Genomic DNA, 17507 nt, shown 5'->3' with positions numbered 1-17507 from the left:
CGGCAGCTGAAGTTGAAAAATCAGGAAATAAAGATCAGGTAAGAGCCCGGGTGGGCAGGTGGGCAAAAACATCAGCAGACATAGAACCGGTTCTATGTCTGCTGCTCTTCAGAGCTACCGGTTCTACAGAGGTGGACAGAACCGGTAGAAACCCACCCCTGATTATCTCCCTCTCTGTTGGTTTTCTGCAGGTTTTTAAAGAACTAGCTTTTTTTGAGAGAGAGAGCGAGCCTGCCCTGATTTGAGTTGTTGTTGCCATCTGTTATTCTCTTTCTATTTTTGTAGGGTTGTTTTTTTTTTTTTTTAAATTTTTATATGGGGTTTATTTTGCATTATATTTTTTTACGTGAGCCACTGAGTCATTTTTAGTTGTGGTGACATACAAATATGTTTAATAAAACGATTAAATATAGCACTGCTATATTATTAACATTGCATGCGTTTCCCATTCTCTCTCCCCCACCCTCGGTGAAAAAATTTCACGCTTTTGCTACAGGATTGGTTGCATACATAACATTGCATTACCTTTCCCCTATTAATTATCTAAAATATAAAGCAATTGATTCTTATCAGCCCAATACATCTAATTATAATTATTCATTATTGTATCTTCTCGTACCCATTACTTTCTCTCCCTGTTGCCCAATTTCTGTTTCTCTCTTTTCCTTAAATTTTATATATCTGCCTGGAAAAAAAATCCCTTCAGCCGGTGGAATTTATGGATTCATTTTCTGCTGATAATTTTAGCAATAGTGCATTTGCAGTAGGCTGGCCAATCAGCCCACCCAGGTTATCAGCCAGTTAAATAAAAAAAGGTTAAATTAACAAATGTTCAGAAATGTCCTTCTTGATTGCTGTGCTCCATACCAGGAATTACCTGGTTCCTGGTTTTCTTTGGCCTTATTTAGTTAGCACACTTCACTTCCAATGAAATTAGAATTTAATTCCTATTAAATTGACAGGGCAGGGTTTAATGAAATTAAAGTTCTACAGTGATTTTATTTGGAACATCTTGTAATAGTTTATAACCATCTTTGGGATGGATGTCCTTTTATAACCTGCCTTTTGAATTTTTAAAGTTGTTCCCGAACATTTGAAAAATGCCAACTGTATCCATAAAAATTCATACTGATTACAAATATAAATTGTACCAAGATTTATGTACCACTCTTCTTCGAACCATTCAGGACAGTTTAAGAAAATGCTAATTTGTTCATGAAAATAGTTCACCAGAACTCAACTCAGGCTTGAGGGAGACTTTTGATTTTAAGTTTGCATGGGCATTCATTTCATTTACTACATACTAAGAAAAGAAAATCCTAAATCTATAGTTGGGGGATAATAACTTCTTTAATTTGGGATTTTAGAATCCCTCCCCCTGGCTATAACAAAAGCTGGCGTATTATCTTGTAGTAATATATATCATAGTACTTAATTTAGTATAGTAAGGTAATCTATACTAATGTATATTATAGAATATCCCATTGTCCTGATTTCAGAAATTATATTTCTTTTTAGAAATATTCAAGCTTCTCAATATATTAATAATTTATGTTTTGTTTGGAGGTTAAAAGGTTGTTTGAGAAAAAGACATTATTAAATGAAGGAGGCTATTCATAGTGCAGAGTAGAATTTTTTTTCTCATAACACTAAAGTTGTGACTCAAGAGTCAGGAACATTACCCACCACCAACAAAACAACATTACTTTTGGCAACAAAGATACTACTTTTTAATTAATGGCTTTAAAAAAGAGGTGGAACAAATTTGTGCAGGCTGTTTTAATGAGCTTCTCATGATGTTGGTTCGAAAATTACAGCAATTTTGGATAAAGTGACTGATAACTTGTACTCATGCTCACAATCATCACACAGCCCACACAGTCATGTGATCACAATTTGGGTGCTTGGCAGCTGGCACACATTTATAACCAGTTACAACAGCCTGTGTTCATGTGATTTCCAGCAAAAACAAAACAAAACCCAGTCATTGCGGAAGCTGGCTTCTCATAATGATCATGATGATTTGCTTAACAGCTGTTTTTAAAAAGGAGCAGGTTCTGTTGAAAGAAAACTTATTGCCAAATTAAAATTAATCATAATTCCCAACACTGGCTGCTGCCTATAAGGAAAATCTTTATAAAGTGTTTTACCATTAGCATCTAGCACCAGCAAGATTGGCTCAAATATATTCAAACATGAGTCCAGAATGCTGGAAATGTATGTACAAACAAGGTACCTTCTTTCACATGTGCTGGTCCTTCCCCGAAGCAGGAAAATATTGGAATAAAATAAGGAATTGGTTGCAGGAAATTATTGGTCTCCAAATTGAACTCAAACCTGAAATGTTTCTCTTAGGAATAATTAGAGAAGTATTTAAGAAAGAAATTAAATATATTATAATACATATATTGACAGCGGCAAGAATAACTTACGCACAGTGTTGGAAACTAGATAGTACCCCCCCCCCCGATAGTATGATAATAAAGAAAGTAATGGATTGTGCAGAAATGGTCAAACTCACATTGGAACTGCAAGATTGAGAAGATATGGAATACTATACGGTCTGGGAGAAGTGGTATAATTAGTTAGACAGTAGAAACAAAAATTAATGTAAATATGTATATTGACCTAAATGGAAAAGTTGATGTCACAATGCTGTGAAGATTGTATATGAGTTTTTAAAGTGTGGGAAAGTTCAATAAAAAAATATTTAATAATAATAAAATTAATAATAATAATTCCTTTTTAGTTCTCCAGTCTCTTTTCAGCCACATTCAAATATTTTATTTAAGAGAAGTAGAACAGATATGGTAGGTTTCACATGAATAGAAACAATAATGATACTTACTCTTCTTTTAATGACTCCATCCCTTGTGGGATGGAGTCTGGGCAACTGAATGGAGCCGAGTGTTTACTGGCCGGATGCCCTTCCTGTCACCAATGTGGAGTTTTGTTCAGCAGATATAATGATGATGGGGAAAAAAAACCTCTGACATTTTTGCAGTTTTATGGAAATCAGAAAATACTGGACATGCTCTTGATTTAGGGTTAGAGTTAGGATTAGGGTAAGTAAGGTTGACACAATCTTAATTGGTTAGCTTTCATACAAATAGTCAAATCATGCTTCTGTTTTTTTTGCAAAAAGAGAAACAGTACAGCAGGTACTGAAAAGATTCATTTAAATCTCACGTATAGAAATATTGGAGGACATATGAACTTGACCCAGACAAGCCAACTCTAAGAATTTAATAAAAAGCTAATATTCTAGCCTAAAACTATTTGCTTCTCATGAAGGTAATGCAATGGTAATACTTGCCAATACAGTACACAAATTGGGAGTCTATTGATCTTAAACAACTTGCAGCATGGATGTAACCACATCCATATTCATCTAAGAGATCAACCCAGTTCAGCTTTGACCTTCAGAAACTAATAGTTCAGACCAGCCCTAAAAACAGTCATACAATTCTCTGCAAAGGCATGGGATTGGTAAAACACTTTGAGATCCAGGAGTTTAACTGCTTTTGTGTTGCAGTCTACAGAAGCCACTCCTGCTGAGGCTGAGGGAGCTGGCAAAGGAGGAACAGCTGGAGCTGAAGCAGCTGCTAAACCCGAAACTGATTCAGGATCTGCCTCAGTAAGACAGTAGGGAAGGGAGAGGGAGGTGGGGTCTCATTCTCCCCTAACCGTTGTTCACATTTAATATGAGCAGATGTGAGCCTATTGAAGATAAAATATTTAGCTTTTCTGAGCTGTGGATTGAATCCCTGATTGGAGACTCTGTTGATTTGGACCATAGAACAAAGCCCATTATTCATCCATAGATGGTTGCCTCTTTGATGCAAACAGTTAAACATATTCCTGCAGCATTTGCAATTCATTTGAATTAGGAAGAATATATTTGCTTCAGTACCAGTTAATCATCTTGGAATTTTTATGTGTGCCCAACATCTGGATGGATGGATGGATATATATATATATATATTTGTTTTCTGAGGTTCTCGGGTATTTGTATGTGGATCTTTGGTTATTCGGGTTTTCTCCGCGTAAGATTGGAAGTATCTAGGCCTAGATAAAAGCACAACTATAATGACGTGGGAAAATACCCGAACAAAGCTGAAGGCCATACATGTAAGTACCCGCGAAAACTTAAGAAAACAAATAGATAGATAGATAGATAGATAGATAGATAGATAGATAGATAGATAGATAGATGTTGGGCACACATAAATATATATATATTAAAAAACACCCCTTTTTCATTGCTGAGGCTAACTTTCATTTATTCAGCATGTCTAGTTACAACTGGATACCCTTACAAAATCACTAACAGCTGTTATTGCTGGGAATGAGAATAATTCTGAAGACCCAGAAATTAGATATTTGTGATAAACACCAAAACCGATTTTAGGGTTGTTTTTTTAAAAAAGGAGAAAATTGACCAGAATTTCTGCCTATTACTACAAATCTCAATGTCTTGTAATAACAGAATCTGTTATTTACTCCATTAATCTTTACGGACACCAATTTCCCACTACAATTTATTGCCTTCTGTAGTTTCCTTTCCATTTTTTCATAAGTCATTCTATTTACCTCAGCCACCCCTCATACCTAAAAATACTGACACCTAATGAATATTTGAATAAAGGATTCATGTTCAAAAATGGCTACAGGGAGGGGTTTGCTCTATATTCTTTTCTCAATTGGGCCTAACTTTGGTGCCTTTAACCCTGTTTTTATTTTCTTCAGAGTCCTCTGCCAACTGTAGTTGTGGAGAATGTCCCTGCCACAGTTAATGGGACCGATGAGAATACAGCCGTCTCTGAGAGGTCTGACATGCCACCAGGATTTCTCTTTAAGGTAAGTTTCTATGGTGAAGATGCACCATTTCATTCTATTGTTTTGAATAAATAAAGCTGTAAAATGGAAAATAGACTCAGCCCTTTATGATAACTCAGTGCACAATTTTAAATGAGTTTAGTTTGGATACAGGAAACTTACCAGTTGCAGGTAAATTATTGTCTGTTGAAAGAAGAAAGATATATATATCTTACTCTGAGAAGCACAGAGCCGAAGACACAAGCCTGAAGATGATGAATGAGACTTCATCGAAACGTCGCCTAGATACTTCCAATTTTACGCGGGAGAAAACCCGAATAACCAAAGATACACACACACACACACACACACACATATATATAAATTATACATATACATGATAAGATAAAATAAGTATTAGATTTTAAAAATTCAGTAAAAGATTCTATCCAAAAATAGTCTGTATTCCTGAATACTGAACAGATTAAGGAGAAATGGAACAGCAGATAGACTGCAGCGTAGTTAGTATGTAAGGGTTCAGCTGCACTAGATATGTATGGATATGAAACAAGATCTCCCCCTTAATCCTTAACTGTGGAACAAATATTCTTGTGCAGGTACAAGCCATGCATGATTACGCAGCTACTGACAATGATGAATTGCAGCTGAAGGCTGGAGATGTGGTCTTGGTGATTCCATTTGAAAATCCAGACGAGCAGGTAGGGTAATAATGCAATAGGTGTGATTCATAACTAACATGGTTTGGTAAGACCCACATTTGTCCAGTTTCAAAAAGATTTCAGATCAAATCTGCATTCTGAATTGAAGCATGCTATGTGACCTTCAGTAAGTCAAACCTTTCAGTTTAACCTCTTGATAGATAAGATAATGAGTAAATCTCTATTTCTTCAAATAATAGTCTATTTCTTTAAAATGATATTTTCCTATGTGGAAGCAAATATTGCATGAGAAGGGTGTGGTTTAATAGAGATCTATGGTATAAGAAGGGACATGGTGGCTCAGTGGCTAAGATGCCGAGCTTGTCAATCGAAAGGTCGGCAGTTTAGCAGTTCGAATCCCTAGTGCTGCATAACGGGGTGAGCGCCTACTACTTGTCCCAACCTAGCAGTTTGAAAGCACGTAACATATGCAAATAGAAAAATAGGGTCCACCTTTGGTGGGAAGGTAACAGCATTCCATGTGCCTTTGGCATTTAGTCATGCTGACCACATGACCACGGAGACATTTTCGGACAGTGCTGGTTCTTTGGCTTTGAAACGGAGAAATGGAGTTGTGAACGACTAGCACATATGTGTGAGGGGAACCTTTACCTTTACCTTATGGTATAAGAAGATGAATATTGATTATTCCAGATCCAATTCAATATCTAACTAAGGAGAGTATCCTTTTTAGTGTTATTTTTTAAATTATACTCTATTTAACTATTAGTCTGTAATATTAGGTTTACCTGATTAGATCAGAAAAAGGCAATCAGAATAGTAGAGTGGAGAGTCTCATTGCCCAGCAACATATTTTCTAAGTATTAAAAAAGGACCTCTTAATTATCTCAAGGTAATTTAATTTACCTTTTAAAAAGTGAATTAATGTACCCACCATTGTACTCTCTGCTCTTTTCTAATTTCATATTGCTTTTCATACCTCTCTGGCCTACAAACGTCTACAAATTGTGATGGTGGCTATCAGTGCAATATTTTTCCCCCTCTGTCTTGTTCATGCTGTTTTTGAATGCCAGTAGATGGCACTGTGTTCTTATAGGTCTTTATTGCATTCATTCATTTTTGTAAAGAGCGTGAGCTGAAAATAGAAACGTTTCTTAGTCAATTGTACATTTTGTTTGCGTGCTTTTTCCTATAGTCTCATTGCAAACATTAGCATTGCATCAAACATTACAAAGGATGCCTCATCTGTAAAAGGCTTTGTTCATATTTGGAACCTTTCCTCCAGTTCTCTGGGTAGCTGTGCACATAGGGTCACTTCTGCTTGCTTGAATTCTGTAGGAGAAAAGCAGACTGAGCTGGAAAGCAGGATTAAATGTGTCATAAATTTGGAATCATTGCGTTGCCACAAGAAATCTAAGTCCACCCCACTCACACATAAATTCTATTGACCCATATCTAGCACCAATTTAATTTTGACCATTAGTTGACCAGATTCTTTTATTAGAGGTAGCTCTTCTGTGCTTTGAACTCTCCTTTACTCAAATGCTAGCTGGACAGCATTGCTACCCCCTTCCTTCCAGCAGTCAGAAGTTGCAGTATTCTCTGGAAACTATGGAGGCAAAGCTAGGAACACTATGGAGAGAGGCAGTGGGTTTTCATGATAGGAATATCAACCTTACGGAATACCTTGATGAGGTCAATACTTTTACTAGAGCCAAAAAGTGGGGGAAATTGACTGCTGGGGAAGGTTGTTTTCTCTCTAGCAACCAAAGAAGAAATGTTCTTGGAGGCACAGAACTCTATGGCTTGATGGAAGGAAGCAGCCCTGCAGCGGGCCAGGTTGGTCACCAGCCTATTTCAGTCTTCTCTGTCATGCATTGATGAACTGATGCATAGAAAAGGTCTCCACTGTTTTTCCAGTTTGCTGCTGGATCCATTCTCAACCCGCCTAAGCTGCTGGTTGGCTCTGAGATGGGACTCCTATATAAGGGCATATCCACAATGACTGGCAGGTCAGAGCCTGTGTAGGTAGGACTATTTAACTTGGGGAAAAGTCAACTTGAGGAAGGTAAATACATATAAAATCATACATTGCAAGGAAAAGGAAAGGAAATTTCCCTTACAGTTTTCAACACACTAAGACCAAGTATCAAACTACTGGAAAGGGCTTTGGAGCAGACCAAAGAAACCAATGTTCCATACAAGGCACAATTAACTTGTAGAGTTCATTGCCATAAGATATGGTGATTTTCATCGTGAAGGCTCAGTATTGCCTCTAGGTTGGGAATAGCCTGCCTTAAAATCCCAGTTGCAGGAACAACTATGGGAAAAGAATATGACTGTACTGCACTTCTGCTTGCAAGCACCCCAGAAGGATGAGAAGGAACACAAGGGTTATTCACAAGTGCTGCGATTAATGATAATAATTTCATCAACTTTATCACTTGATTTAATTCAGTTTCAGTGAACTTAGAGACAAATAGTGCCTGGTGTTTGTTGTACCAACATTTTCTCTTTTTCTTCTGTCTCTTGCCAGGATGAAGGATGGCTGCTGGGCGTGAAAGAATCTGATTGGCTTCAGCACAAAGCATTTGACCAATGCCGGGGAGTTTTCCCAGAGAATTTCACTGAACGGGTGCAGTGAGGTCTTGCAGCTCCTTAGATAGCTTCTCTTCAGCAAGAAAGCAAGAGGTGTCTTCTACCCCTCCTCCTGAGGAAGTCTAAAAAAATTGAAAGAATTTTTTTTTTTTTTAAAAAAAAGCAGCTTAAAGGTTGGCTTCTTCACAGAAAACAATGTTTTTAGAAGTCCACTGAATCAAAGTATTATCAAAGATAGAGATAATAAAGAAAGACAGGTTGGGAAAAATCCTTTTTCTGTTTGAGTTAAATAAGGTCAATTCAGAAGGTTGTCATTGAGTGGTGGAGCAATGTTGTGTGAAATAGGATGTGCTCAGCATTGTAAGCTGTGAATCCTAGCAGTCCTGTTCTCCTGAAACTACACAATAAAGTTTTATCTTGTGGGAAGGCACGGTCAACCTGTTTTGTGGCTGAACTTGTTTCTGTGGCACCCCCTGCAAATTATACCGTCATGCTGCCCCGGGTTCAATGCCTGTCCTGTGTTTTGTGTGTGTGTTTGTGTTCTCATTTTCAAAAAAAATCTAACCAAAATTCATACATTTAAAATACTTGTCAGTGCTTATTAGAAAGAAAGTAATCCTGGTCCTTGAATGGTATGGCTTAAGAATGACATTAGTACCTGCATATTTTTGTCCAGTAGGAAACATTCATATGGGGGAAAAGTATAAACATAGCTTCTTTACTATTATTGTTTTCATAATCTTGTACTGAAATTGAGGGTTGGTGCTGGCTGCATATTCTGTGATGTCTGATAGGAAGAGGTGATGAAGAAGAGAAATACATATAATTACACCAATGTAGCTGATTCTGACATAATATTAGAGTCACATAAATGAGGTGATGGAGTGACTGCTTCATTTATATAACTTCTAGCTGTGTTTGCATTGCTCTGAATCCTGAACAATTATTCCCTTTGCCTTTGCTCTTAGGATGTATTTATCTTGTATTTAAAAACTATAATGGGTGAAATTCTAGGCAGGATTGTTAAACACAAGACCCGTGGACTAGGCCCATGATGTGGTTGGGCCTGGTCCACGGGGCTGCCCTGTAAACAGCGAAGGACTGGCCCATGGTGCCTTGAACCGGCCCAGGCCGGCCAGGCGCTGATCTACAACATGGTGATGGCCATCCCGGCTAGTACGCGGTCAGCCTTAGATCTGCATGGTGCCCTGGAGCCAGCGAGGAGCCATCTCCCCACCACGCCATAGGTGCGTGCATAGGAGATGGTGAGCATGCGAAACCTGGCATCCCTGGTGACCATCTTGCCCTGCAGCCTGACTGAATTCTGACTGCTTCCTTTTCACTCAGCCTGCCTCCGTGTGCTTGCCTCCTCCTATGCACATATCCAGGGGGGCAGGGCTGAGCATCCCAGTTGGCCATCACCAAGTTGTAGATCAGCACTGTACTCACCACCAGCACTTCCATGGCTCACTTGCTAGCCCAGCTTCGCAGCACACGAGTGTTTCCCTTTTACTAGGACTGCCCCGCCCCTGCATGGGAAAGCCACAGCATCCAGCAGCATGGCCTCCGGCAGCACTGCCAATCTCTCTCCCTCCCCTCATCCCTTCCTGAGTGCAGAGGAAGGAAGGAGTTGGGAAGGAGAAGGAGAGAAGCAGGGAAGGAAGGTGGAGGGAGGGAAAGAGGAAGGAAGGAAGGAAGAAAAGAAGGAAGGAAGGAAGATGGGAATGACGAGGGAGGCAGAGAAGGAAGGAGGAGGGAGGGAGGAAGGAAGGAAAGAATGGGAATGAGGAGGAGGGAGGCAGGAAGAAGGGAGGGAAGGAAAGAGGAAGGAAAGAAAGAAAAGGAAAGGAAGAAAGGAAGAAAGGAGATTATGAGTGGGAGAGCGGGTCTGAGGGGAGTCCTACCTTAGTACTTGACCACCAGCAGCCCTGCTGCCCTTTCACCATCCCATTGCCCCCTCCTCTCCTGGTGGTCTCCATCCTATCACTGAGGATGCTTTGGTTACAAAGCCATGTTTCTTGCAAGGAGAGGGAGTGGGCCTCCCTCCTACCAACATTCTTTGCCCTTCCACACCCACCATGAGCAACCTGGCCAAGGAGAGTGAGCACAGCAGAGGAGGTAAGCACAGCTGGGTGCCCCTTCAGGGAAGCAGGGCAGGGCTGTGAGGTCCCAGTGCTCTGGGAGTCGAGGGCTGGGCTTGGCACTTGCCACTGCTTCCCAGGACTCCGGGCAACCCGCACCATCATATGAGGGGCCTTCACATGGCCTGAGAGGGACAGCGAGGCTTTTCTGGTGGACAAGGGTTTGGCCCTGATCTCAACTTCATTCACTGGAGACAATGGATCCCCCCCAGCCCTTCCTGGGCCACCATAGGCACCCCCGATGTGTCAAACTGACCACACTCATCACAGCCATGCCCACCCAGTCAGCCACACATCCTGGTCCTCCAAAGGTCAACCTCAGCCTGATGTGGCTTTCAATAAAATTGAGTTTGACACCCCTGTTCTAGGGCAACCATCACTCAGCTGTAAAAACATAGACAATCACTAAATGGTTGCAAAGAATTAGAGGGTTTTTTTTTTTGGGTAGCCACCATATAATGATTGTCTAGAGTTTGTTTAGTCCAAATATCATAGCCTCACTCTTGAACCACTGCATTATAAAATACCAGTTTAAAAATAATACTCCTTTGTGCATTTCAAATTGTCTTTAAAAAAATATCAGCCAAGTGAGAAAATCAGTGAGGCTCCTTGCTTTACTTCCCATTATTAATTTTTTCTTTGTAATATTGATTTGCAGAGAAGAGCTAGATTTTTCTTCTAGGGTGCATTATGAATTTATGAAGAACAGGAAAAGAAACTCTTGTATCCAAGCTTTTTTTTTTTTTTTTTTGTAATTACTGGAACCATCAAGATTGAACTGCAAATTCACTGGGATTTTCGCAACCATAGCAGTGTGATTTTCCACAATTTTCCTGATTTTTTGCAGGAAAATCAAGCATTAATGCACCTATAAATTACTTGAATGACAACTGCAGCAGTGGTCAATGACTGTAAGAGCAAATATTCATTCTATGCTGTACATAGCTGCTGAGCTCTTCAGATGTTTTTTTTGTGGGTGTGTGTGTGTGACTATGTTCATTTTTTTCTTTTTTTTCAATTTTTTTTTTTGGCTCTGGTTTTGAAGGTTTTTTTCTACTACCATCTCTTGCCTTGGATTGCATAGAAAATTCTTAACATTTGACAATCTCATAAAATGTAAGGTAAATGTAAGCTTTAGAAAAGCAGGATAAGCCAATTTTCACTATGGGGAATAAATCAGCCTAGGTTCCTAATGGTCTGTAGAATCACATGTTGTATGTGAGTGTAAAGAAATACAACATCTCTTGATGATAGATTCACAGGTGAATCTATCTTCTTATTACGCAGTGTAAGAATTTTTCTTCTTATACTAAGTAACAGATCCTGGTTCAAATAGCGCACCACAGATGTAAAGCATCATCCCAGAGGCACTGCACAATCAAGAATATGTGCATACAACCAGGAGAAGTGTGTGTCATTGTATTGTTGCACACACACAATTAAAGCCATTTCATCTGCCATTGCAGAACTTTCATAACAAGGTTTCAAAACTCCTTATCCAACTCAGTAGAATTTCTAATTTCTTTTTGTTTTGGGTTAGCCTAAATACACTCGAGGAATTTGGGTTCCATTATTTAAATTCCACTGCCATTTTTTAGAACTACCTTTCTGCAAAATTGCTGTTGGAGTAAATTGCTATTTACTCCCTGATAAATACCAATGGGTACTGTACTGCATGTATTTTTGCATCATTCATAACTTGCCATTAAAGCTATTTTTATGCATTTATAGACAAATTTATGTTCCTAAACATAAATAAAACATATGGGGTGGTTTTAAAGGAATATCAACTAGAGATATGTTTATGCAATAAGGAAGGTATCTGTGGAATATCTATTTTTTTTTATAAAAGAAAATAAGTCCTGTGAAGTTTGAGGGAAAAATTACCAAAAACTATCTAGCTTCTAGTACATAGAACTTTTAGCTGAACTCATTTTCTCTTTTCTTGATATTTATTTTGAAGACAAATGCTAGGAAGAAATGTGGCAACCTTTCTTTTAAGGAAAAATAACTGTCCAGTACTGTATTATGTTCTTATTGATTCTGTATCTGATGCTGTGATATAGTTCCTGCCTCCTGGCCTTTAAAATAATGATTGATAAGCTTGTAGTTCTGAGGTCTCATTCATTTTCCCCCCAATTGCTGTGGATCTATTTCAATTTGCTTCTGAAGAAATATGTTCAATGGAAATAAAACAACAACAATCCAACATAGCCTGCATCTTCTACAAGGGTGTAAAAGAAAATTTGGCAATGCAAATCCCATTTTCCAAAGGAATGTGCTTATATCATGGTCTTGGCAATTAACTGGCTAGATCTGTTGATTAAAATCTTTAATTTACCGGAAAAAAAGATTGATCAGCAATTATCTTTTAACATGAGTGCTTATTAAACTGAATGACAAGACTTGTCTTGTATTCTCTGAAAGCTATGCTAAGATGATGTATACCATAGCTCATTTGTAGTTTAAAAACAAAGTGTACTTCTTGCTATAGAAATATTGGGCTGAATTCAGTAGAAATCTTCTCTGGATAAAAAGCTGCCTTTGGACATTTTTTGTCTCCTACCCCACCCTTCGTAGTTCTCTATGTCCATTGAAACTTTGCTGTGACACAATAGGATAAAACTCTTCATTTGAATTGAGGATATATCTGCTAGTAGAATAGAATCTGTTGTTCCAATCCATTGTTTGCAATTAAAAATTAATTGACTTGGGTTATAGCCCTAGAGTGTATAGATCTGGATATACAATGATGAAATTTTTTTTGATCACTTTAATGTTTATTGTTGGCACATTCTTCCAGATATAGTGGGCCAGTTTCTAAGAAGCCAATAAATCATTAGATTTCTAAATAGCATATTATATTTCCCTGAAAAACAAAGGGTATAGGTGTGTTATGTTTATTTAGGCATTGTTTCATTCACTGTGATTCAAGCCCCAAATTTCAAAGTACAAACAACGCTTACAAAAATATCATTATATATTTCATATGGGAAGCATCTCAAAAAATAGGATTTGCTTTCGTTTTCTACATAGGTTACTTCACCAAATTATATACAGAAAGCTTTGCAGCTGCTAGCTAACCAAAATTTTAACTTCAGAAATCAAATCATTTGGACTTGAACTGAAAGTTCAATTGGACAAAATATGGAATACCAGGTATTCTATTCAGAAAGGCATTGAGATTGCTCATGCAGAAATTCTAAGTTTAAAGCTGCATTTTCTGGCTCAACTAACTTAGTTCAGACTCCTTGGTGAAGTTCAGTGTACTAATTTCAATATAAAATTGTGTTACAGCTGTATAAAAGCACCTCCATGGAGAACCCATCAAGTATAATACATTGTGTGAGAAGTTTGGACTACACAGATTGCAAACATGCACTAAGTTTTAAATACTTCCAGAAACACAAAGTTTGTACTGGTAAAATGTTACTTTAAAAAAACCTTGCCAAGGAACAAACAGCAATTAATGGATTGCTATGTTGATATATAGCCAAGAATTTGTTACTAATTCCTGGTATTTATAAGTCTAAGAAAAAGATTATACCAGATATGACCAATTTCCATATTTATATAAGATCTTATCATCTGCTCCGGGTGTGCAATATCAGAATAGAAAACCCATTGTGGGATTTACCACCTTTCACAAAACTTTGCTAGACAGTCTAAGAAAGTTTGGGTCTTTGAAATTCTAAGAAATATCCAATGTTGAACATCATAACACGTCATATGTGACATGTTTTCCTAGATATTTAAGGAAAATGTAATGTATGAAATTATCAAATATTAGATAGATTTCCCACAAAGAAGATAAGTATTAAAACTGAGTTCAAACAATTCACAACCAAACAGAATCTAGAAAATTGTTATAAGAAGTAATTACAACCTAATGAATATCTGATCAATGAGATTTGATGCTATGATGGTGTAGTGGTTAGAGTGCAGTATTGCAGGCTACCTCTGCTGACTGCCAGCTACCAGCAGTTTGGCAGTTCAAATTTCATCGGCTCAAGGTTGACTCAGCCTTCCATCCTTCCAAGGTTGGTAAAATGAGGCCCCAAATTGTTGTGAGCAATATGCTGTCTTTGTAAACTGCTTAGAGAGGGTTGTAAAGCACTGTGAAGCAGTATATAAGTCTAAGTGCTATTGCTATTGCTAAAAAGTGGGAGAGGCTTAGAATGGAGGAATTGATAGCATTCCATGCCGCCATCTACCTGCCTTTCATCATTGCTTTCATTATTTTGTCAGATTCTTGGCCCACACCAATTTGGTTCCATTCTTGCTTCTGGACAGACAACCAACCAGCCAATCTCAATCCCCTTTACGTAATTTCTTTCCAACATTCAAAATCCGACAGATCTGCTGACAGGAAATGCCACATGTTATTGCTTTAAACCTCAATGTACCATTTACCTAGAATATAGCAAATGAGCTCCCGATCTAGTTGATAGGTTTGCAACTTTGTTGTACACACCAAAGTTTAATGTATTCTACATGCAAGAAAAGATACAAAAGAGAAGCTAATCTTGGTCCTACCAAAATGTTCACGCCCATTTCCCAATGTTGCATTGCTGATGCCTTCTCAGTATTGAATGCCCTTGGCAACAGTAACAGAAGGGCACTCAGTGGGGCTATAAATTAATGATGTTGCAGATATGGGGCTGGCAGATTCACCTCAGGTAGTTGAAATCAAATGCATAGCAGCTTCTGCTGAAATAGTGTTCATTAGTAATCTGAATGAAACTAAGTGAGATTGGCAGTCTGTCCTGGGTCTTGTACTGTCTGTTCAATTTGCAAAGCTATAAATAACACCAGTGGAAAGACAATTTAGCAAGCATCCAGGATGAATTAGCTTACTGCTGACTGCTAAAGATCAAGCTCCTTCATTGGATTATTCTTTTGCTGATGAGGGACTATAGCACCTTGGTTGGGTCATGAACCAAACCAGTTTGTGAAATGCAAGAATATATTAGTTTATAATATACACTACTGCCACTACACCTGATAATCTGTTGAAATTCTTCCCTTCTTCGTAGTTAACTGTCCATGAGCAACCAAACTAGAGATACCACATTAGGAAAGACAATTTTGTCATCCTACATTGTCTTTGAAATAGTAGGTCTAACAAAAAGACAGAGTATTTTCTGGACACTGGAAACAAATCCCCATAGTGACCCAAGGGCAAAATACAAGTGATTATATTGTGATAGTTGCACAAAAGAAGACGTTTTAGTAAATGCGACTTAACAAGGACATCACTGTCCTTTTATGCTGCTTAAAAAAACAAAACATTCTTATGTTATAATTAAGAATTGAAATGAATATCAGAGTTTTATAGTGGAGCAGAGTGGAGCGGGGGGGAAGAGGTTATCTTATCCAACCTCAACAAAACAGTAGCATGTTGAGACACACGTTTCCACATATTAGAACTTGGCCATCATGTTCCATTTTTGCTTGCATCTCCCCATTTTCCATGCATCTCTGCAAGGGTGGGCTTCAAAATTTTTAGCAAAGGCATTCTCTGCCTGGTTGCTGGGTGAGTGTGGCTATAGTGGATGTGGCCTAGCCAGCCTCCTGCACCATGGTGGGGAGGGGGTGTTTTTGCCCTCCCTGGGCTCCGGAGGCTTTCTTCAAGCCTCTGGGAGGGCAAAAACGGCCTCCTCAGGCTCCAGAGGCTCTCCGGAAGCTGGAAATGGACCCATTTCCAGCCTTCCTGAACTTCCGGGAGGCTTGTTTTTTGCCTTCCCTGAGCCTCTGCATGCACCCTGCTCTTACCTACATCCAAAACAGGCTGTGTGGGGACTCCTGGGAGGGGTGGGGCGGGGTGGGGTGGGCAGGACCAGCCAGGAGTGGGATTTTGGGGGTTCTCTGAACTGCACAGAATCTTAGCCAGGGGCTCTCCCAAATCCCTGCAGTGAACCACCTGCAGCCCACCCCTGAATCTCTGTTAATCAATACAGAAAAATCATGGATTGAGAAGAAAGGAGGGAAATTGAGGACGAAGACTGAACTCTTCCCATATTACAATTCTCTGCTTCAAATGAAAAGGAATATCAACAATCTCTTTTGCTAAATGTTTTAAATGCATGTAGGTTACTAAAGGACTTGTGAGCAATGGTGGCCTTTCAATTGTACTTACCTCAGTAAATAAAAATGTTGCTATCAGGGGGACTTCCGGTTTGTCGGCTTCGCGAGCGGCAGGGATTTGCGAAGCTGCGCGATCCCTGCCGCGCTAGCCGTTTTGGGGCTCCGACCCAGACGGGTGCGGAGCTAGGCCCCTGCAGGGGCAGCTGAAGGTAGGGGATCCGGAGAAGGGTTTGGGGTGTTGCAGACTCCTCCCTGGCCGGCAGAACTCCCTCTTCCCAGGACGGTGCAGCGGCGGTCTGTAATGGCCGCCACAAAGAAGCTGGCAGCCGGGTAAGAATGCGCAGGAGGAAGTGGAGAAAGTGATTGAGAGGAGAAAGTTTTTCTTGGCTCCTAGGACTCTAAGACATATTTAATAAAATTCCTGAAAAGTATGACTTTCTGAATAATACCTGCCAGAAGAGGAAAAAAGCGGCTGTTTGAAGGTGCTGAAAGGATAGCTTTCCTCTTTTCCTACGGAATAAATAACTGGATATTAAGAAACCTATTTCTTTTAGGTGAAAATTGGTTTTAAGCGATGAGTGGGAAGAGAGAGGATTAAAAAGAAAATATTTGTATGCTAAGACTTTGTGGGAGCAGATGCCTTAAGGATTTGAAGACAAGAATATATTGCAATAAGATTTTAAACAGATTTGGACTTTCTTTCTCTTGGATTGATATTACCCCAGAAGGAGAAAGTGAGAACTCTGCCTTGGTTTGGACTGACTGATAACTTTGGGACTGTTTTTTTTTTTTTATTTTCTTTTGAATATTCTGGTTGTTGTAAGAAGAAAGAAGGGGAAAAGAAAAGAAAAGATTTATAATGGCTCTTTCTGTTGAGGAACTAAGAAAAGAATATGAACAAGCAAAAAAAAAATGGTAAAGATGGTGTGGAAGAAGCTTTCCTTTTCTTAGAAATGGCGCTTACTAATTATCAACAAACATTACAACAGATGAAGACAGCAGAGGAACAAGAAAGAAAGGAAGGAGCCATTTTTAATGAATCTCAGAATTTGATCCAGAAAGAAGGAAGAGAGAAAGAAAAGAAAAGAAGAGAAAAGAAGAAAACTAAAGGACTTAAGGACTTAAGATCTAAAAAAACATTTAAGAAAGGGAAAAATAAGGTGCAAAACCAATATGATGATAG

At 38.8% G+C, this 17507-nt stretch overlaps 1 protein-coding gene across 31 annotated transcripts in view; it reads left to right on the top strand.

Moving 5' to 3' along the window:
- Positions 1 to 8533, top strand: part of BIN1 (bridging integrator 1) — a 107224-nt gene extending 98691 nt beyond the window's left edge. For all 31 annotated transcript variants that reach the window (XM_026665494.2, XM_087950330.1, XM_087950322.1 and 28 more), the window contains 4 exons: positions 3536 to 3637; positions 4750 to 4860; positions 5436 to 5537; positions 8035 to 8533. In XM_026665494.2, the coding sequence (XP_026521279.1) occupies positions 3536 to 3637; positions 4750 to 4860; positions 5436 to 5537; positions 8035 to 8142 (423 nt within the window). In that variant the 3' untranslated portion in view covers positions 8143 to 8533. The remainder of the gene's footprint in view (positions 1 to 3535; positions 3638 to 4749; positions 4861 to 5435; positions 5538 to 8034) is intronic.
- The last annotated feature ends 8974 nt before the right edge of the window (positions 8534 to 17507 follow it).

Source organism: Notechis scutatus, chromosome 1 (assembly GCF_049901735.1).
Source record: "Notechis scutatus isolate UNSWTSFEM ecotype Mainland chromosome 1, rNotScu1.2, whole genome shotgun sequence".
In the NCBI taxonomy this organism is placed as follows: Eukaryota; Metazoa; Chordata; class Lepidosauria; order Squamata; family Elapidae; genus Notechis; species Notechis scutatus.
Note: the sequence above shows the minus strand (reverse complement) of the source record. Positions and strands in the feature narration are given on the sequence as shown.